The sequence below is a fragment of the Muntiacus reevesi genome, chromosome 5 (assembly GCF_963930625.1).
Source record: "Muntiacus reevesi chromosome 5, mMunRee1.1, whole genome shotgun sequence".
In the NCBI taxonomy this organism is placed as follows: Eukaryota; Metazoa; Chordata; class Mammalia; order Artiodactyla; family Cervidae; genus Muntiacus; species Muntiacus reevesi.
In genome coordinates, this window is record NC_089253.1 from 116640285 (window position 1) to 116662667 (window position 22383).

General features: G+C 38.3%; 1 protein-coding gene across 2 annotated transcripts in view; it reads left to right on the forward strand.

Annotated features, from left to right (window-relative positions):
- LPGAT1 (lysophosphatidylglycerol acyltransferase 1) overlaps window positions 1–22107 on the forward strand; it is a 79795-nt gene extending 57688 nt beyond the window's left edge. For both annotated transcript variants that reach the window (XM_065936255.1, XM_065936254.1), the window contains 2 exons: window positions 13975–14081; window positions 17327–22107. In XM_065936255.1, coding sequence (XP_065792327.1) covers window positions 13975–14081; window positions 17327–17478 — 259 coding nt within the window. In that variant the 3' untranslated portion in view covers window positions 17479–22107. The remainder of the gene's footprint in view (window positions 1–13974; window positions 14082–17326) is intronic.
- The last annotated feature ends 276 nt before the right edge of the window (window positions 22108–22383 follow it).

The following is a 22383-nucleotide window of genomic DNA, read 5'->3' on the forward strand; positions in this document are numbered from 1 at the left end:
GAATTTAATAAGTTCACATTTAAATTGCATGCTATTTAATAAACACTAAATAGATTTTAACCCTTTAAATCAAACTATTGAAATGCTCAAATTGTATAGTCTAGGTTTTCTTATTCCAGTGCTTTTATCCATAATTTTTTGAAATGTATTTGTTTCACATGACTGTGTTGGGTCTTGCTTGTGGCACACAGGGCCTTCCTTGTGTCATGGGGATCTTTCATTGCGGTGCAGGGATTCTCTACTTGTGGTGCAAGGCCTTGGTAGTTGCAGCGCACAAACTGAGCTGCACTGGGGTATGTGGGATCTTAGCTTCACAACTAGGGACCAAACCCACATCCCTTGCATTGCAAGGCGGATTCTTAACCACTGGACCACCAGGAAAGTCCCCTATCCATAATTTTAAAGTGAGTTTAAACAGCTTAAATTTGTGTAATAATTTTTTAGTATAAAATCTAGAATAAAGTAGAATATAATTAACGTATTAAAAATAAGTTATTCAACATATTGAGGTTTCAGATCACTTTTCTCAGTAACTGTGAGTAACTCTAAAGTAATACACACCTAAGTGGTACACACCAGGTACTGATGATGCAGGTTTAGAGGTTTACCACCTGAGGCCCCCAAATTACTCATCTGAAAATAAGGTCATTAAATTGCCTCTTGAACTTAAAGTGACTTTTTTTCCCTAGCAAAAGGAAACATTGTCCTGTCTTTAGTTTTTCTTATAGAGCTTTTCTTTATCACCATAGTTATCACTAACTTCACCTCTATTTTCGCCAATGATTCTCTTCTTCCTATCTACTTTTCTTGTCATCTCTTGTTTTTTATTGCTTTGCCTCTGTGCCCTAACTTTATCGTGGAAAAGTCTGGATTTTTTCAAAGCTTCCAGTTGGAAAATGGGAAGTTACCCATTAAATTTAATCTTCAGGTTTTTAGTTCTGCTTGGCTGTTTTTATTGATGTTCACCACCCCCAAGTTATTTTTTCTTTTCTACCCCAACAGTTTTTTCTTTCTTCTTTAAGAAAACAAAACATTTTAGTTTGACACAATTCAGGATGCTTGACAACATTAAATAAGTGGTCTTAATTTAGGTTTGACTGTATTATGGATTGAACTCTATATTTCTGTAATGAAATTGATGATTTGAAAGAGGGGTGAATCATCATTTCAAATAAGATAAAATCTCCATCCTCTACTTAGAAGATATGCTTAATTTCTTCTCAAATTTTTATAAGAAGTTATACATGAAAGAAATTTTTTACTGTTAACACAGAACCAAGAATCTAATAACCTAAAATCTACTTTGCTAAGTTATTTTCATTTTATGAATCTGGAGAGAGTAAGCTTTAGAAATGAAGCTCTATCCTCCCTTCCTTGGCCCTCTGGGGGTTCATCTTTTCTTTTTCAGATTTCTCTAGAGTCAAGCATAGTTACTACCATTGGTATTCAAAAAGTGCTTTTTGTTTTTTAAGGAAGTTTTGTTGGAAATATTATAGCTTCCAAATTAAAAAAAATTCTTAGAGTTTAAATTTTAATTGAATAATGGTTAAGCATAACTCTCACTGATCATTATTCATATTTTATAGTTACTTAAAGTCATTGAATTGGATCTGCAAAGTAGAAAGGCTAACTAGGTCTTTTGGTCTAACCTTCCATTTAATACAGGCATATACACACAGACACACACACACGCACAGATTACTTAAACATAGACCTGCTTAGAATCCTGTTTTTAGTCTTCTCTTTTTTCTCTCATGAAAGAGGTTCATGATAGGAGAGTATGTGGAAGTGGATCCTGTGTAGGTATACCTCTAGCTCTCAGTCTTTCTCCCAAGTTCCAAATCCTCACTTAGCTTTCTTTCCTCCACCTGGATACCCTGTCTTCTTCAAACCTAATATGTCTAGAACTGAACTCATTTTCCTTCACACAAACTTGTTTCTCCTGGCTTTCCAGTTGGGGTTTATGTTAACATAATTCTACCCTCACCCAGAATGAAAATTTTGGAGTTTTTTGACTCTTTCACTTTAAAATTTTATCCTCTCTCTCAAATTCAGCTGCCAGTTCCTATGAAAGTTACTTATGCAATGTTTGTTTCTGTCCTCTCTTTTTATCTAAATGCCATAACCTAGCTCAGATTTCAGTACTTTTTACCTAGTATATGTTTGCCTATTAAATATTCCCTTTATTGATACTGATACTTTACCCTATCTTTTTTTATTTCACTGCTATTCTCCTTTTCCTAAAGCATGGTGCTTTCTTTCCCCCTTTGTTTCTTTTCTTGTTTCTTTATTCCTTTGTTTCTGTCTTTTTTCTTTCCTTTTTTTTTTATAGACTTTAGTGGAACACGGCATAATTTGAATGAAATCTGTAGATTGTAAATTTTAGATAATAATAGCAGTGTTCATTTCCTGATTTTTATCATTGAAGCATAGTTATATAAAGGACTGTTGTTGTATTTTAAAAAACGTTCATGGAAGTATTTTAGGGGACACACTATCTGTAACTTACTCTCAAAAGTTGAGGAAAGACTATATAGATAGATCAGGAAAAAACATATGGAAAGATGATAAAGTAAATGTGAGAAATAATGATATTTTGGGAATCTGATTGAAGCATATATATGAATTCTTTGCAGTATTTTTGTAACTTTGCTTTGAGTCTGAAATTATTTCAAAATAAAAAAAAATTTAAAGTCTTTAGAGAGATACAGAGAAATCTCTGTACCTTCTCCTCAGTTTTGCTGTGAACCTTAAACTACTCTTTAAAAAAGAAAGTCTTAACAAAAATATTAAGAAGTCATTAGACTCATGGAAAATATAATAATGATTCTCATAAGCATATATACCAGTGTTATATTTTGCTTACTGGATAGTTCAGTTCATTCAGCAAGCATTTGTGTCTCAAAGGATGCAACACATCCTTTTGATACAACACAAAAGATATAATGAATAAATTTGGGGTATAAACAATGCTATCTCATTGTTTATGCCCTCAGTGGCATGTTGGTTTGCTATAGCTTTGACTGTTACAAGCAGCAGGACTCAAGTGATGCCTTTTCCATGTATCCTCTATCCTAAGTAGACATGCAAACCCTTTCACTTAAACTTACCCAGAAACTCTTTTAAAGTCCTTATGTAACCACATTCTGGTTTTAGATTATTTACTTCTCTTATTCGGCTCAGTTGTCCCTGACCATGAAGGGAGGCAGTGATCTAGGTTCTGAGTATTTGCTATCTTTATTTAAACATAAACCTTAAAGTCACTCTGAATTCTCTCCTGTATGATCCCAGGTTTGCTACAATAGAGCCTTGATTTATTCCTCTACTAAAGTGAGTAAAAGTTTATATCTGAGTTGCTGAACTATTTTTTCAGATAGCTGAGTGGCTTTAAAAAAAAAACCACAACTTTTCTAGTGGATCCAGGAGGAAGCTCTAAATATTATTCCTTAGTATGTTGAGGATGAGGCCTGAGCAGCTTACCTAAGGACAGTGACTCAAAGCAAAATTTCTGGGAACTGAGTACTCGGAGATATTCTGATGTGTTAGGTTTGACAGGATCTGTTCTTGTCTATAAATCTATTTTTGGTGACAAGTAGCTTCCGTATTTCTGAGCTATTCTTGTCATACTAGCCCTTGTGGTGTCAGTTAACCATGGTTGTGTTGTTGATGGCTGTCTACAGATGGCACCTCATCAAGTTTTACCCTGGCAGATTACTTTGAATTTAATTCAGTTCAGCAAATTTGAGTTCCCACAGAGGAGGAGGCACTGATTTATACACTGGATATGCAAAGATGAGTATAGCACAGTCTGATAGAGTAAACAGACACGTAAGAAAATAAATAGAGCATAAACTAATAAGCATAGTGACAAAGGACAGAGTTGGCACCAAGAAGGAATTACTAACTGCAGGAGAGGAGGAGGAAGTCAAAAAGACAGAGAACAAAGGTAGAAGAGAGCCAAGTCCTTGTCTTCCCTGTTAGGAAGTTGATGAATACATTTTAAATTGGACAGTCTAGCATATTATATAAGCAGTGTGGAAGTGAACAGCAAAATAAAGTTGAAAGAGGTTGTATCTGGGAAATGGGTATCTGAGGAGGGAAAAAATAGGTCTATTATTTTTCACCATGAACCTAATAGTACTCTGACTCTAGAAAACTACATGCCTATCATTACTCTGTTGAAAATTTAAGTTTTCTAAATTTACTGACTCTTTTAAGCCAACTCAAGTGATGCCTTTTCCATGTATCCTGTATCATAAGTAGACATGCACACCCCTTCATTTAAACTTACACAGAAATTTTTTAAAGTCCTTATATAGTGAAAGTTGCTCAGTCATTTCCAACTCTTTGCAACCCCATGTACTGTCGCCCACCAGGCTCCTCTGTCCATGGAATTCTCCAGGCAAGAATACTGGAGTGGGTTGCCATTTCCTTCTCCAAAAATCCTTATATAACATTTACCTTATTCTGATTTTAGATTATTTACTTTCCTTGTCCCTATGCTAGATTATTTGGTTTAAGAAAGCATCAGCAGTTTATCGTCTTCAGTGTTTATTGGCTCCTAACATACCAATCACATAACTGAATTGAGGGTTTAGCCATGTTCTTTGTTAGCTCACATTTTGGAGTCATTGTGGCATGAAAATTCAGACATTCTAATGAGAAGGTATATAGGTGTCAGCTGCTAAGCATTATTTTACATCTTTTTTTTTTTTTAATATAGTTTATATAATGCTCCTAAATCTGACCCTATGCTTTTTGGTGGAATACTCTGTATTTAGGAGCACATTCTGGATTACTATTAATAAGAATTTTTGTTTCTGGAACACTAGGAGCTGGTTTCTCAATTGGATAACTTTTGGTATTGCAAAGATTTATTTCTTTATATCCCACAAGAATTCCTTTTATTTGATTCCAAGAGGATTGGTATTCAGTGCATTTGACACTCTGCCATATTAGGAGATTAGTCGTTTTAATATTTTAATCCCATGGTGACCAAACAATCAGAGTAATAGCAGTACACTGCTCTTGAGTGAGCATTTGGTCTTCCCTCCTGGCTGCCTCTTAAAGCAAGAGAAAGTCCAAGCTATTCTAGGCAGATGGTAGGGTAGATTTTCTGTTAAAACACGGCCCCACTCCTGACACTAACCCCATTTAAAGCAAGACACTTCACCAGCCTCGCCACAGTCTTTCACGAGTTAAGTAGGTCAACCCAAACTTCCTCTTTCAGCCTTATTTTTAATGTCACTTTCCTCCTTATAAAGATGTTTTAAATACTGTTTCCAAGATAGCTCTTGCTAAGTTATCCTCAGGTTGATTAGACCTGCTTTTTTATTTACAGAAATAGTGTATTTTTAGGGGCTAAAAAGTAGTGTAGATAATTCCCCAAACCATTCGACTGTACTCAGTGTGGTAGAGGTGGATAAAGAGTTTAAAGAGCACCACTTATATTACAAAACTGTGTTAAGACAGTATTAAACTATCTAAAAGTAAAAAGTCAGTAATTTGTAATATCTTTCATTTAAAAAACAAACTTTGATTTTTAAATTTAAATTTTAAAACATTCCCTGAATCAACTCTATTTCAATTGAAAAAAAAAAAAAAAAAAACTTCCATGGAAGAAACAAACAAAACATCCCTCTAGTATCAGGATGACTAACTGACTTTACTAAAAATCCAGATATTAAGGACATTTAATTTGGAAAAAACAAAAAGAAACAAATGATTAAATTCCCTGAGTAGTTCAATTTTCTGCATAGCTCTGGGCATCTCTCTCGTGTCCGGCACTGAGCTGGCTTTATCTTGCTGGCTTCTGCCCCATACATACATAGTTCAGGAGTCACCTAGAAATTCAAGTGTGGAGCAGACTCAGAGGTCATGACTCCCACACAGTGCTTACTTCTGTCTGAGATTCCTCACATTTCAAATGTTGTAGCCACCCTAATATCTGTCCTCTGATTCTTCAATGAATAAGACGACATGTTCTTATGTAAGTCTTGATTCTCTGTGTGGCACTAACTGGGAACTATTTTGAGGTAAAGAGCTGTAAAAACTGGAAAATGCACCTACTTTCCTGTCTGCCAAGTGTTGACGCTTCTCCAATGTCTGACTGCTTTTAGTCACTCTCCAGTGCCTTCCACTAATTACTTTTTGCATTTTGTCCAGAATCTATAACCATTACCTGTGAACTACCCTATCATTTCAAGAAACAGAACTCCTCTTGTTTTATTTTATTTAAAACATTTATTTTACTGGATATTATAAAGTCACAGGGAGAGGTGACCTTTGAGAGCTGGAAGAATAGATTTTGCTCCTAGGGTGCCCTTGTTAAGCTTCTCTGGCCGTATACATTTCAGGTAGCACCGCACTGTGCCAGTGTAGCTCAGTTGAGTCTGACTCTTTGCGACCCCATGGACTGCAGGCTGCCAGTCTTCTCTGTCCATGGGGATCTCCAGGCAAGAATACTGGAGTGGGTTGCCATGTCCGTCTCCAAAAGATGTCAGTGCTCAACAAATTGACCTAACAAATTCAGTAAGTGAAAGTTGCTCAGTGGTGTCCAACTCTTTGCGACCCTATGGACTATACAGTCCATGGAATTCTCCAGGCCAGAATCCTGGAATTCCCCTCTCCAGGGTATCTTCCCAACCCAGAAATCAAACCAGGGTCTCCTGCACTGAAGGTAGATTCTTTACCTTCTGAGCCACCAGGGAAGCCCTAAAGTGACTATAAACATAGGCTCTGCAGTCAGATGGCAGTGCTAATGCGTTTCTCTGTAAGATTCAGAATATTTGCATTAAGGTTAATATTGAAATGAAGACTTAAGGATCTTTATTCTTAAAGAGAGCTCATAAGTGGATTCCTAAGAATGTGCCCCCAAATTGGCATATCCCAGTTGTGAAAGGCAGAGGAACCAGAGATCAAATTGCCAACATCCCTTGAATCATAGAAAAAGCAAGAGAGTTCCAGAAAAACATCTGCTTTATTGACTATGCCAGAACCTTTGACTGTGTGGATCACAATAAACTGTGGAAAATTCTCAGAGATGGAAATACCAGACCACTTTACTTGCTTCCTGAGAATGTGTATGCAGGTCAAGAAGCAACAGTTAAAACCAGACATGGAACAAAGGACTGCTTCCAAATTGTGAAAAAAGTACGTCAAGGGTGTATATTGTCACCCGGCTTGTTTAACTTATATGCAAAGTGCATCATGCGAAACGCTGGGCTAGATGAAACACAAACTGGAATCAGGATTGCCAGGAGAAATATCAATAACCTCAGATAACGCAGATGACACCACCCTCATGGCAGAAAGTGAAGAATTAAAGAGCCTCTTGATGAAAGTGAAAGAGGAGAGTGAAAAGGCTGGCTTAAAACTCAACATTCAAAAAATGAAGATCATGACATCTTGTCCCATCATGTCATAGCAAATAGATGGGGAAACAATGGAAACTGTGACAGACTTTATTTTCTTGGGCTCCAAAATCACTGCAGATGATGCCTGAAATTAAAAGACTCTTGCTCCTTGGAAGAAAAGCCATGACAAACCTAGACAGTATGTTAAAAAGCAGAGACATTACTTTGCTGACAAAGTTCCATCTAGTCAAAGCTATGGTTTTTCGTATTCATGTGTGGATGTGAGAGTTGGACTATAAATAAAGCTGAGCGCCAGAGAATTGATGCTTTTGAACTGTGGTGTTGGAGAAGACTCTTGAGAGTCCCTTGAACTGCAAGGAGATCCAACCAGTCAATCCTAAAGGAGATCAGTCCTGAATATTCATTGGAAGGACTGATGCTGAAGCTGAAGCTCCAGTACTTTACTTTGGCCACCTGATGTGAAGAACTGACTCATTGGCAAAGACCCTGATGCTGGGAAAGAGTGAAGGCAGGAGAAGAGGGGGACGACAGAGGATGAGATGGTTGGATGGCATCACCGACTTGATGGACATGAGTTTGAGCAAGCTCCGAGAGTTGGTGATGGACAGGGAAGCCTGGCGTGCTGCAGTCCGTGGGATCACAAAGAGTTGGATACGACTGAGTGACTGAACTGAACTGAGTTGTGAAACACTGCTCATCATCTTCTACACCTAAATCAGAGCCTTCAGATTTCATTCTTCTCCAGTTTAAAAATCTTTCTCTGAGAGGCATTCTCATAAATTGCTAGTGGGAACATAAATTGGTATAATCTTTGTGAAGATAATGTAGTAACATCTTTCAAAATTAACCTTTGACTTAGCAATTTCACTCCTGTAATTTTATCCTATATATGTACATATATGAATGGACATTTGCACACTGCTGTAACAAAAAAATAGAAACTGTTCATCAGTTGGTGGTTGTTATTGTTCAGTCACTAATTGTGTCAGACTCTTTGCAGCCCCATAGACTGCAGCATGCCAGGCTTCACTGTCCTTCACTATCCCCTGGAGTTTGCTCAAGTTCCTGTCCATTGAGTTGGTGAAACTGTCTAACCATATCATCCTCTGCCACCCTCTTCCCCTTTTGCTTTCAATCTTTCCCAGCATCAGGGTCTTTTCCAGTGAGTTGGATCTTCACATCAAGTGGTAGAGAATAAGAGGAATTTAAGGCTTACCATGTTTAAAGAGATTACAATGAAAGTAGAAAATATTTTTAGCAGAATGATTGTGAAAATATGATCTATAAAAATTTATGGGGAACAACTTAATCTGTATTAATCTGTATTTTAAAGGAAAACTTACCGCCTTAAAAACTTCTGAGACTTTCCTGGTGGCACAGTGGATAGGAATCTGCCTGCCAGTGCACAGGACACAGGTTCAGTCCCTGGTCTGAGATGATTCCAGGTGCCACGGAGCAGCTAGGCCCGTGCACCACAACTGCTGAGGCCGCACCTTAGAGCCCGTGAGCCCCGACTGCAGAGCCCGCACGCTTTAACTGCCAAAGGCTGTGCGCCTAGAGACTGCGCTCTGCAACGAGAAAAGCTGCCTGAGAAGCCTGCACACTGCTCTCCACAGCTAGAGAAAGCTGGCGCAAAGCCCTGAAGACTCAGCACAGCCAAAAAATGATAATATAAAGAAAAGCAAAAAGAACACTTCTATTAAAAGAGAAGACAGTTAAAAATCAGAATCTAAATGTCTATTTTAAGAAGTTAGAAAAAAAGAAGCAAATGCAATCCTAAGATAGTAGAAGACAGGGAATAATAAGAGAGAACTTACTGAAATAGAAAACATACAATAGAAAGAAAAATGACATCAAAAAATTTTATTTTTTGAAAACATTAATGTGATCAACTCCTGGCAAGACTGATAAAGAAAAAAAGAAGGTCAGTGTTATCGATATCAGGAATGACAAACGGGACATTACCTCAGATTCTGTAGTCATTAAAAAAGAAAATTAAAGGATATTAAGTGCAGTTATTCCAGAGCATCAAAAAGAGGATACTTCCTAGCTTCTTTTATGAGGCCAGTATAACTAGGGTACCAAAACCTGAACCAAAAATATTATAAGAAAGGAAAATTTACAGGCAAATCTCTTACATAATTATGGCTATGAGAGTAACCCAGCAAAATATTTTAAATTCATCATATTATGTACTGAGAGCATATATTTCAGGAATGAAAGTTTGGCTCAGCATTCAACATAAGCTTGGATTTTTAACTAAAATCACTTACTAAATATAAATTCTTACTATTCATGATAGAAACTCTTTGTAGATTTTAAAGGAGTTTCCTCATTCTGATAAAGGATATCTACAAAAATCTTCAGAAAACACCATTTTAAAGGATGATATACTAAAATATTTCTTCCCAAGATCAGGAATAAGAGAATGATGCTTAAAAAAAAAAAAAAGAAAGTTTTTATTTTGTTTTGGGTGTAACTGATTAACAGCATTGTGATAGTTTCCGGTGGACAGCAAAGGGACTCAGCTGTAGTTACACATGTATCCATTCTCCCCCGAACTCCCCTCTCATCCAGGCTGCCATGTGACACTGAGCAGAGTTCCCTGTGCTATACAGTAGGACCTTGCTGGTGATCCACTTTAAGAATAGCAGTGTGAATGTGTCAATCCCAAACTCCCTAAGAGAATGATGCTTTTTATCAGCACTTTTACAATATTGTATAAGAGGCTCTATAATATGCAATAATGAAACCCACTGAATAGAAGCTATGAACAGTACCTTTATCTGATAAAGGGCATGTGTCTGTAATACAAAAATAAAATCTACAAATCAAAAAAATATCTAAAAGCAACCCCTTTAATTAATCACATTAACAGAATAAAGTGGGAAATTATATAAACATTCCAATAGATGGAAAAAATTGATAAAAGTGCAACTCCTATTCATGATGAAAAGGAAAACTTTTAGCAAATTGAGAATAGAAGGGGGTTTCTTTAATCTGATTAATGTTATCTACCAAAGAAATCTACAGCAAGTATACTAAATGGGACACTATTGAATATTTCCCCCTGAAAGGTTAAAAATGAAAGACAGGGTGCTCATTATCACCACTTCTATTCAGCATTGTGCTAGAGGTCTTAGCAACGTGATAAGAAAAAGAAATTGGAAGTGTAAATATAGAAGCCATAAAACAAAATTGTCATCATTTGCATTAATTCATCTTCCTACCTGCAAATTAAGATTATAAAGTAGTTTGATACAGACATTCAGTCCTTACATATAAATGACTGTTTCATGCAACCAAGTACCCAAAGGGACTTCTTAGGGGAGGAACGGAGTTAGGAAAAACAACTTCACAAAACTGACTTTTGTTTTTAATTATCTCCCTCTTAAAAACTCACTTTAAGTGGAGATACAGGCTTGAGATAGGGTGTTAGGCCTTTCGTAGCTAACAAGCAAATACACAGCAGGGTGAGAAAATGTGAACTTGGCATTATCTGTTGAACACTGAGAACATTTTTCCACAGAAATGTGTTTGTCTAATGGTTCATTCTGCAGGATTTTATGTACACTGTAGGTGAAGTAGTCTGCAAGCACTCTTAGGATTTTGTTTATCTTTGGTAACTTCCCCCATAGGAATCTGCTTTCTTAGTTTAAATGGGAAAAGAAGAAAGAAACAATAGAATTCTTGGACTATTATTTCTAATTTGAGGATTTCTTATAATTCAAAGATAGAAATTATCCTTTGAAGAGAAGGGAAAACAAACTCGTTTAAATATCCCACAGACTCTTTCTCTTTTGAAATTTTCTCTCTCTGCCTCTACTCCTCTGATTATATAAATTTTGATATTAAAAGAACTCTGTCAAGAATTCATTTTTATAATACTTGTAACAGCTGTCCTTTTGTATGGCTGGCTTGAAGCTGGCTTTTTTATTGCCTCCATGGTATAAAAGATAGACACACACACTAATATATGTAAAGCTGGCTTAGGATTCTATTACTTTATTTACTGCTCTGTTTTCTAATATCCCAAATTTTGTTGCTATTGTCATTCCTAGATTCACCCCATCCTTGTGAGTTTACCCTTGAAAAACCTCTCTAGTATTTTCCTGGGATTTTGGAAGGGCACAAAAGTGGATTTAAGTTTAGTCTATTTCCTCTTTTGAAAAGCCAAGAGGCTGGCAGCATCAGCAGCTGTGTAAATGCAGTGGAAAGTTGCTAAACTTGGGAAGACTGGTTGAAATCTTTTAAGGAGAACTCAGATCCCCAGAACTCCAGAATCCCCGTCCTGCATTCCATTCCTGGGCTCTTGTTCTTTTCCTGCCCTGGCAAATACTGGAGGCCTGCTCTGGAGAGGGAAATAGAGGCTCTCTGGACTCAAGAACCCCAGGTGCAGTTGAGGCAGAGATCCCATAATGAGATGAGAATAGCATGGTTAGGTGACGTCTGTGTGCTGAGTGTTGAGACTCCCAGCCCTCACCTCGCTCTGCCACCAGAAAGCTAGCAACAAGGCCTTTCCTGTCTCTCAGCAGGAGATTCAAGGATCTTTCTGTGACTAAAGGGTGAATTCAAGAGGAAAGACTAATTTAAATGGCCCAGTCAGATAATCCTCAGGGTGACTCACAGTCAACAAACTTGACTTACAGGCAGAGAACTTTGAATCAGCTGTGTAGTCCCACATCTGTAAATGTGTGTGAGCAACAGAGAATCCCCAGATAACTGGGAATCTGATCAGCCTCTACTCTTAAAGATGGAGACAAAAATGAACATAAGAGGGTCATGTGAGAAACAGACTGTGTGGCTTCCCAAGTCCTCATAGTACATGAGAGTTCTTTAACCTTTTTCTCTACTTCTGTGTATGTTTTAAAATTCAAATGATAATTCTCATAGAAATGAGATTCTCATAGAAATTAAATATTGTAACAATAATAGCATTCTGTAAAAAAAAGGAACACTCAGAGATCTCTTAGAAACTAAAAGTATGGTTAAAAAAAAAAAGTAAAACTCAGTAAAAAGTTTAAAATTTAAATAAAAAATCTCTCAGAAAGGAGGACAAAAGACAGATGAAAGAAAATTAATTTCAACTCTGAATCCTGTATTTAGTCAAATTATCAACCAGGTATGAGGACGGAAAAAAAGACACCGGCAGAAACACAACATAAAAGTACCTTTTCTCAGGAAACTACTGGAGGGTGTACTCCATCAAAATGTGGAGTAAATAGAGAAAAAGTAAGACATGAGATATAGGAAGCATTAAATCCACTTTAGGATTATGAAGAGTCACTGGGATGATAATGAAGGGCTTTTGCAGGATGAAAACTACAGGCAACACCTCTAGAACCTTGCTGAAATTTCCTCATGAAGGTGAAATTGAAAGACTGTCTAATGAACTTGAATCCCTTGGGAGGAGATCTAGACCCGAGTCCCTCTGGCCCTCTGCCTGGTTTTTAAATAAAGTTGCATTTGAACACAACTACACTAATTTATTTATACCTTGTCTGTGACTGCCTGCACACTACACAAAGCAGAGTAGAATAGTTGTGACAAAGATCTTAATAGCCTGCAATGTCTAAATATTTTTTCTCTGACCCTTTAAGGAAAAGTTTGTTGACCTGATCTAGAGATTTGATTTTAGATTTGATTGGTCCATAGTTTATGGTTGAATTAGTTATGTCTACCTAGGAAACAATGCAAATTGCTCTATCTAGGGGAGAACAGAAATTGGAGAGGAAAGGAAACATACCCTTGATTTACCACCTGGTTTACCTTTGAATATACTTACATGGTTATAATAATGTAAATATCAAATATTGTGATAATTAAAATGACCATACGAGTGCATGGGAAGATGGGAAAGATGTGCCTGTGGTGGGATAGGAAGAGAAAGGAGCTTAACCCTCATCTCTGATCATCAGTAGATAAGCCCTAAAACTAAAGAAGAAGCAGTGATAAATAATAAGAGGGAAAAATCCATTCCTCTGGGGAAGGAGAAACAAGGGGCAGAGGAAGGGGGGGGCTGTGTTTTTCATACAAACATTTTGCAGACTTTATACTTTCGATGAAGAAAAAAAATCAAGAACATCTTCTTCTCAAAATTGGAAAACAAAAAAGAAAAGAAACACTTGTTCAAGGCCCCTGTTCTGTTCTCACTTGCAGTGGATATGTGTCACTCATCATCTCAGTCCAGTTCCTGTTGAGTGAGGACAGTCACAGAATCCTTCAGAATCATGTTCCAACAACTACATTCAGTCATGAGCTGGCCCTGCTCATGAAACCAGTATCTCTGATATAATTAGCAAAAGGGCACCAATTAACACAGATTCTGTCTGGTTCATAGATATTCCCAACAAAGGAACCTTGCTAAGATACGTTATTTGGCCTAGCGTTTGAGTATTCTAAATGTGTTCTAAGAAACCCGCATTCTAAAACTTCACTTGTTCCACAAAACATTCCTACTTAAACCTACAAACATGGGAAGACAGGTATTTCTCAATAATTTTTGTAGATATAGGATACTCTAAAGCTAAGTTGTGGTTCTGAATGATTTTGACTTCTGAATTAAAGTAGTTTTTGCTTTTTTTCTGACTCTTGATAGAATCTTTCCAGTTAAAGATGTACCGCTGGAGACCGATGACCTTTCTGACTGGCTCTATCAGCGTTTTATTGAAAAAGAGGACCTCTTATCGCATTTTTATGAAACAGGTACACAGAATCCTATTACACATATTCCTGAAGTTACTGATGGTTTCAAAGATGTATTTTAGGGGAGATAACCATTTTTCAATTCTTCAGGCACCCTAAAGGAATCAAAGTATTTCCATATTTTAGAATTTCAGCTTAGAACTTTTATAAAGACAAATAAATGCATGTGAAATTTATCCAGGCCCTTACTTCATCAGCCAGTGTGGAACAATCAAATGATGAGTAAAACATCGTACAAACAGATCGAGTTCAAGAGAATACACATCTGTGGAAGACTATAGACATACCTCTGTGATTATATGGTCTATTTTATGAAATAGCAAATATCATTAATGTTATGATCCTGTACTTGATTGTTCGACTGATAACCATCACCATGCAGTCATTTTAGATTATTTTTAACTGCATTTTCACATGCTTATTCTCTTCTTTACGTGGAGGGATAACATTTACATTTTAAGTCGTCATAGATATAACCTTATTACATTTTTCTCCTAGGGAGAAAAAGATCTATTTACTCTAAGATCCCTTTTCTGTACTCAGTATTCTGTACTTACTTTGACAACTGCAATGCGATGAAAAATGCAGAGAAGAGGAGAAGAGAGGGAGGAAACCAGGAAGTTGGGGAAGCAGGAACTCACCTGCCTGGAGCCCCAGCAGACCCCAGGCTTTCACAGACAGCCGTGCTACACGCCTGTTTCCAGAGCAACAGGAATAAGAAGATGAAGAGAAACATGTCCTGGGTCTGAGGATAGCCGTGGAGTTTTAGATGAATAGAGGCCCAGTTTTCTTCCCATCTAGACTTTTTGGGGACAGAATTGAAGTAGATATTAAATCAGTCTATCAAAGGTCTAATACTCATCATGTTAATCGCTCAGTCATGTCCAACTCTTCACAACCCCATGGACTATAGCCCACTGGGCTCCTCTGTCCATGGGATTCTCCAGGCAAGAATACCAGAATGGGTTGCCATTTCCTCCTTCAGGGGGTCTTCCTTACCTAGGGATCGAACCAGGGTCTCCTGCATTGCAGGCAGATTCTTTACCGTCTGAGCTACCAGGGAAGTCCCCGATAGTCATAAGCAAAGGCTGATACTGTTAATTATCTTTAAAGCTTTTGTGTTTGTATTTAGGATTGTTTCACTTTATCTGCAGTTAGACTCCTTCCTCAACTTAACTTTCCCACCCGGGGACTTTGGAGTCATGCATATTAACATGACAGGAGCAGGACATCATCTGTGCCATTAAAATGCCTAGTAAGGCTAGTTAAACAAGATGTCCCTGTCTGCTGTTTTGCATTCCTTGCTCTCCAGGATTTTCTTTCAGGATAAGACAGAATGGATGTACTGGGGAGGCCAAAAAGCTTGTTTGGGTTTTTCTGTAAGATGTAATGTAAACCCAAACAAACATTTTTGGCCAACCCAACATAAAAAGGCATCAGGTGATTAAAAGGCCAGCAAGATCCCTCTTCTTATTCATCTCAATCTCTTTATAATATTTGACCTAAATAGTAGCAACAATAATAGAAACTCTTTTTAAGAAATGTATTTACATAATAGACCTTGAAACTTTAAAGTGTTCTCTGTAAATTGTTTGTGAGAAGCAAATCCTCTCTTGAATCAGCTTACCCTTGGGGATTATCCTCAAGAACAAAGACTATTTGAAATGCTGAAGAGTGTTTTCAAGATGACCTTAGGAAATATTGCTCCAAAGTGGTCTAGCTTTTCTTTCCAGAAAAGAATTTAAAGACATCTCTTTACTTTGTGTCTCCTTTTTATTTTTTTTATTATTGACATATTCCTTTTGAAAAAAAGAAAAAACCATGTTGCCTTTTGAAAATAGTATCAACAATTTAAGGGCTTCCATGGCGGCCACTCCAGTGTTCTTGCCTGGAGAGTCCCAGGGACAGAGGAGCCTGGTGGGCTGCCGTCTATGGGGTCGCACAGAGTCGGACACGACGGAAGCGACTTAGCAGCAGCATGGTGGCTCAGTGGTAAAGAACCTGCCTGCCAAGACAGAAGACCCACGTTTGATCCCTGGGTCAGGCAGATCCCCTGGAGAGGAAACGGCAACCACTCCAGTATTCTTGCCTGGGAAATCCAATGGACAGAGGAGCCTGGTGGGCTACGCAAAGGGCGTGATTTAGTGACTAAGCAACATTGGTAATTTACCACCCCTTTTGTGGCAAAAACATTTAACTTGTAAATAGAAGAATTAGTATAAATCACGCTATTTTGAAAAAGAAAATATTTTTTGGCCACAAAGTTCAGCTTATAGGATCTTAGTTCCCCAACCAGGGGTTGAACCTGTGCCTTTGGCAGAGGGTACAGAGTCCTAACCACTTGTCCAGCAGGGAAATCTCTGGAAATTATTTAATTGACTTACACATCCTGCGTCCTGGCCATTGTAGAAATCTGTAGGGATACAGTGGGAAACAAGGCAGCTATAGTGCCTGCTCTCATGCAGTATATGTTCCTGTGGGAGACCGAAAGTAAAGCAGTCTGTAGAAAAGAGGAAAAGGTAGATTGGAATCAATACAGACTGTGGAAAGTGCCAAGAAGGAAATAAACATGAAGATACTAGTGCCTGGTGGGGAAGGGGAGACAAGACAGTGGTGTTTTTCTGATGTTGGAAGAATGCCCTGAGCCTGCCTTTCACAGAGGTGGAGGGAGGAGCTCTCTAGGCAGAGAAAAAGGCAAAGGCTCAGAGGTGGGAAAGGGCTCTGTGGTTTGAAAACTGTATCTCAAATGATATCTCTCTTTAAGAACAAGAAGAAATCACAGAGATGCTTAAAATAAATAAACAAAAACAAATGCAGGGCCTCCCTGGTGGTCTAGTGGTTAAAAATCCACCTGTCAGTGCAGGGGACGTGGGTTTGATCCCTGGTCCAGGAAGATCCCACATGTGGCGGAGCAACTAAGCATGTGTGCCGCAACTATTGAGCCAGCACGCTAAGAGCCTGAGTGCTGCAACTACCAAATCCTGTAGGCCCAGAGCCTGTGCTCTGCAACAAGAGAAGCCACCGCAGTGAGTAGCCCACACGTGACAATGAAGAGTAGCCTCGGCTGACTGCAGCTAGAGAAAGCCTGCAAGCGGCGATGAAGACCCAGCACACAGGAACACACAAAAGCAAAAACAAACAACAGCAGCAGCAAAAAACACTCTAGCTAAACTCATGTTCAACCTTTGCTCTAGGACACCTCCCACCACAAGAAAACAAATTAATATTTCTGTTTTGTCTTTTAGGGGCTTTTCCACCTACCAAGGGCCACAAGGAAGCTGTTTCCAGGGAGATGACCCTCAGCAATATGTGGATATTTCTTATACAGTCTTTTGCATTTTTGTCAGGCTATATGTGGTACAACATCTTTCAGTACTTTTACCATTGCCTGTTTTAGGAATTGACTTGGACTTGTCATGGTCACCATAGGAATTTGGACTTCCATGAATGTGCATTATTTTACATGTGCAAATCAGAATATTAAAAAACAAGCAAAGGAGATTCAATGGATGGATTAATATTTATCCCCCTTTGGGATATTTTTAAACTCTACTAAAATGAGGATCAATAATATAATGACCTGCTAATACGTTTTAAGGACTTTTCATGTTTTAAAACGATACACTCTACCACCCATTTATGCAAACATCACATTTGGAGAAGAGGAAATCATCAAATCATCCTAGAAGACTATCTGAGAGAAATTCTGTTGCCACCAGGTGTATGTGATAATCTTTCCCAGGCTCAGAAAACTGTCCACGTCCGTTCCTCTTAGCTAGTCATCTCTACTAGGCAGCGCTGGGGCGCGCCCTCACCTCCGTCAGCTCTGGCTGTGTTCCCAGTAACCTCGAGGGGAGCTGGTTGGCACCTTTGAAGAACTGCTTCCCTGTTGTTTGCAGCGACGCCCCAGTCCTCAGCAGCTCCGTGAGGTTTAGTGTCAAGCATGCCCCCGGGGGGCAAAGCAGTGTCCAGTGACACATTCCGGTACTAGAAGGTGTTCTTCCAGAAGACCAGCTCAGTCCAATGCCACGTTTACATGCATTCACGCTGCCCCTTGTACGGGGAGGGGGGGTTCACTTGATTTATCTTTTTGTATAGAAGACATATCATAGATTGATCATTGTCTTTTACAAAATGCACTTTTATCAGATGCATCTACAGCAGAGGATTAGCACTATAGGTTGGAAACAGACGTGAACATGATCAGCGAGTGGAATTCTTGAGAGGCTGCCTGTCTGTCTGCATGTTGATCTGGGCGCTAATGCCCTCCAGTGCCATCTGCACTGGGCACCACGCCGAGGCTTCTGTCCCACTCAGAGCCTTTTTTTTGTTTGGTTTTGTTTTCTTTCCATTTTTCATTTTAGCCTCAAATGCATATGGGGACAGTTGAAATAAATTAAGGCATTTAACTGATCAAGTTAAGGTGAAATAGACTCGTTTAATATAAGGAATATAAGAGCTAGAGCCAGGCACTGGCTTCCAATGGTGACACGTTCTCACCCGACACCCCCAGAACCTGCGTTTGTTCCCTTAGCACGCCAAGGAGCTGCCTGTGTCAGAGTGGCGTAACCAGGAGAGTCCAGCAAAGAGGCTTCCCAGTTTCTTTCAGTTGATCTTGGAGAGGATAGAGTCAAGTTCCTATTTCTAGAAAACTTTTTTTTTAACAATGTGTCACTATGTTCATATGATTTACCTCATAGGAGAAGCAAACACTCCTCAGAGAGTGCCGGCACGGTGTCAGCTGGTCACCTGCACTCCCAGTGCTGAGAGAGCTTGTGTTTTGGCTTGGAATATAGGACTCTTTAGACCCTAGTGAGTCCGCGTACTTGTCGGTCATGAGCATTGTGATGCCCCTGTCGTCAGTAATTGTACAAATGACAATTTTGAGAAGTAGGCCAGAAACTAAAAGTAAAGGCTATTGTTTTCTATTTTTAAGTAAAGCCAAAAAAACCAAAAACTGAAAAGATGTGAATTTTCTCCCAGTTATGTGGGAAAGGCAAAGCAACACCAAATAAAAGCCCCCAGCAGCTCCATTCAGTACAGAGGTGAAAGACTGCTTCATTACTTGAAATACCTCATTGAATAGTAGTAGACAGCTATCCAGTGAAATGCAGAAGACAGTGTTAATATGTTTGGTTTGGTAGTGGTTGTTATAAGATGCGGCTTTTTTGAAATCTGAGCAGTTTGTTATATGTGTTTTACAGTGACAGTAATTAGGTAAAGCCAATCTCAATTAAAGGTATGAAGGATGATAGGAAGCTGGATAGAAACTTAAAGATGCTTCTGTTTGAGGCCCAGCAAACACTACTAGACAAGATGAATCGAAGTTGTTCCCTTGAGAGATTATTCAGCCAGCTGGGGGATAAGTAGCTCACTGTGGAGTCTGGCATGCATAGTCCTAGCCAATAGACCTTTTTCGTCATTGCTAAGCAAACCACAGATAGAGTGGCCAGTTCTCCCATCCAAAAAAAAAGAAAAGAAATGCATACGTCAGTGTGATTTAGGACCACTTTTGCCATCACTGTTCTCCAAAGGAACATAATATTGTTTAATGTACATGTCAAGCAGACTGTTCTGTAAGATGCTTTTGTTTTCAAGTGCAGTCATTTCAGCAGTCTCTAGAGTGAAAAATACCAACAGATGTGTGTGTTAATTTTTGAAAATAGGTCTGTGAGTTGTAAATAGATGTGTATTTGGTCTGCCCTATCCGTCTTTGATTCCTTATCAACATGTTCTCTCTCCTGTTGGCAAAACATGTTTGTCCGAGAGCATTGATAGTGCTTTCCTCATCAGTAACTGGAGTTCTCCTGCTTGCACTCGGGAAAGTAAAGAGAGAATCCGTGTTTTTGTATGGCAACCAGGGAAGCAGCAATATGCCACTGTACAGAACCAAATTAAAAGTCCTAATCTGTATTTTCTTTGCAAAGTGAGATCAAAGGATGTTTACAGAGTATACATTTTTGTCAAGGGAAAAGAAAATAAAACTGCGCCAGTTTCTATGCAAGCAGCTTGTAGAGTCTCAGCACTTCCTGGTCTCAGCCGATCTGCCTGGATTCACTCAGCAGAGAGGGCTGAGATCTCCCTGCTGGATTTTGGTCTCCATGAGTCACAGTGATAGAGCATTGCTTGGCCACGGGCAGGCGCAGTAACTCCAGAGGTGACCACCCCAGCAGTTCACACTGAACTTCAGAAACTGTCACTGGTGTTAAAACATACAAAGAGCATGGAGAAACCTATATGCCAATGGAAGGTAAAGAAAAATTACAGAAGGGAAAATGATGTTTTGGGTGAGCAAATAGTTGAGAATCTAGATAGTAGATTTTTTTTAAGCTAGCTATGAGTTCAAATCTGTCATTAAGTAGTCTTTCATATTACAACCAACCCTTAATTTTTCCATGGGGAAAGACCTAGAGATTACTGGATAGTTAATCCAGTAATAAGTCATAGTAAACCAAAAATCTAATTGTGTTTAGGAGTTTGAGTCCTTATTCTCATCAAACTGTTTTTCTTCTAGGGATGCATATTAATTAAAGAAAAAAAGATTTCTCTTGCCTATCTATTTATGACTATTCATGAGTAGTGAAAAGATTTGGAAAGACAGCTTCAGGAAGAGGAAACACAAAAACCTGAATAATCCATGGGCTAGAAAAGGAATCCATGAATAATCAAGAGCTAGTGGTATTGTCATTTTTTTTCAAGCCTGTTTGTGGAAATGAAATGTTAAATCACCGAATGTAAACCTCAAAACATCACTGTAGTATTATAGCATTTGGATCGGTATTGCAATGCCTCTTCATTCTTTGTTCACGCCACTCACATCTTGTGGATTTGCCTTGGTAATGTTTCTGACAATCATTTCCCTACAGACTGTTCTAAACTACTGGGACCTGGTTATAATTGTAGAAAGTTAATCATGGATAGTCGTATTGGATTCTTTTTATATTTAAGAAAATTTTATTTATGTTGCTAAGTAGGATGTTATTTTCTTCATTACACTATAGGACTTCGCTCCAGAGTTACCATTATGAGTATGTCAGCTCTAGTCTACAAAGGATGGATAAAAATGGTTCGCCTTATTTTCTTGCAATGTAGTGCTGTGAATTTTACATCTGTTAACAGGAAAGGCAAAGTCAGAGCCACCCTGGGCAGCAAATATCCTGGTTTATTTTATGAGACAGTAGAGACTAATATGTTTGGGACCAAAACCACCTAAATTGGACATTTTGGGGTCACAAAGGGGCCAGGTGTTCTCTGGAGCAGTCACTGGTTGGTGCTTTATTGCAGTCATTTTGCATTGATACCCAACAGTTAGGAACTGGACCCTGGGAATAAGCTGAGGGTGCTGTACTATTGGGGGAGGGTGACTGTAGCCATACAGAAGATAAAATAAGGGTTTTTCTGCAAAATTTCCATTTGAGGATTTTTACATTTAATATTTTTTTAAAACAGTTAAAAGAGCAAAAAAAATATAAGTGTAATCTAGTTGCAAGATATGCACACATATGTTGAATGGCTTTATTTTTATTGTGTAAAACTGTTGAACACATGACTGTAATGCACAAATTCTTTACATGTAAGGGATCTATGCATTTTACAGTAACTCATTTTTCATGATTGGGTAATGAAACAGTTATACATTGACTCGCCATTGTTGTGTTAAGTGCTTTCCTTTTCTTTACAGTTATTACAGAGTTGTATTTATTTTATACAGGTGGATTTTCATTTTCCTGATGCCATGATGTTTACTTCCGCTTGTTGACCTGTCTTTCTTTGTCTATCTGCATGTTGTAATGTATGATAAGAATGAATGTAAAGGCTGTGGCAACTGTCATTAAATTTTGTAAAGGGCTGGTCACTCGTGGATCTATCTGGTTTATGAATGCATTTGGGATTATTTTAGTAACCAGATCACCTTTTCAGAAATTTAGATGTGAACACCAAAAGAAACATTTTTCCCAACAAATATTAATAGCTGGTTCTATTTTTTTTAATCTAGAAAAAATAAAGTTGATTTTTTTCAAGTAAAGTGCTTTTAATTCTTAGTAGTGGGGATGGGGTATTTGTATTTTACTGGAGAGATTTAGGCATTAACATCTGTGGACCTGTATTATGGCAGTTGGATGCTGAAGGCAAACTGAAAAACCAAAAGAAAAAAACGTTGTACTTCCTTCTTTGGTTTTAAACTATTTCCCCCACTCCTTCCCCATTTTCCCCATCCAGTGGTATAGTGGTAAATGTTGAATAGTCCACTCTTCTAGAAGAAAAATTCTGTATACAAGTGTACATGTTTGTTAAAATTTTG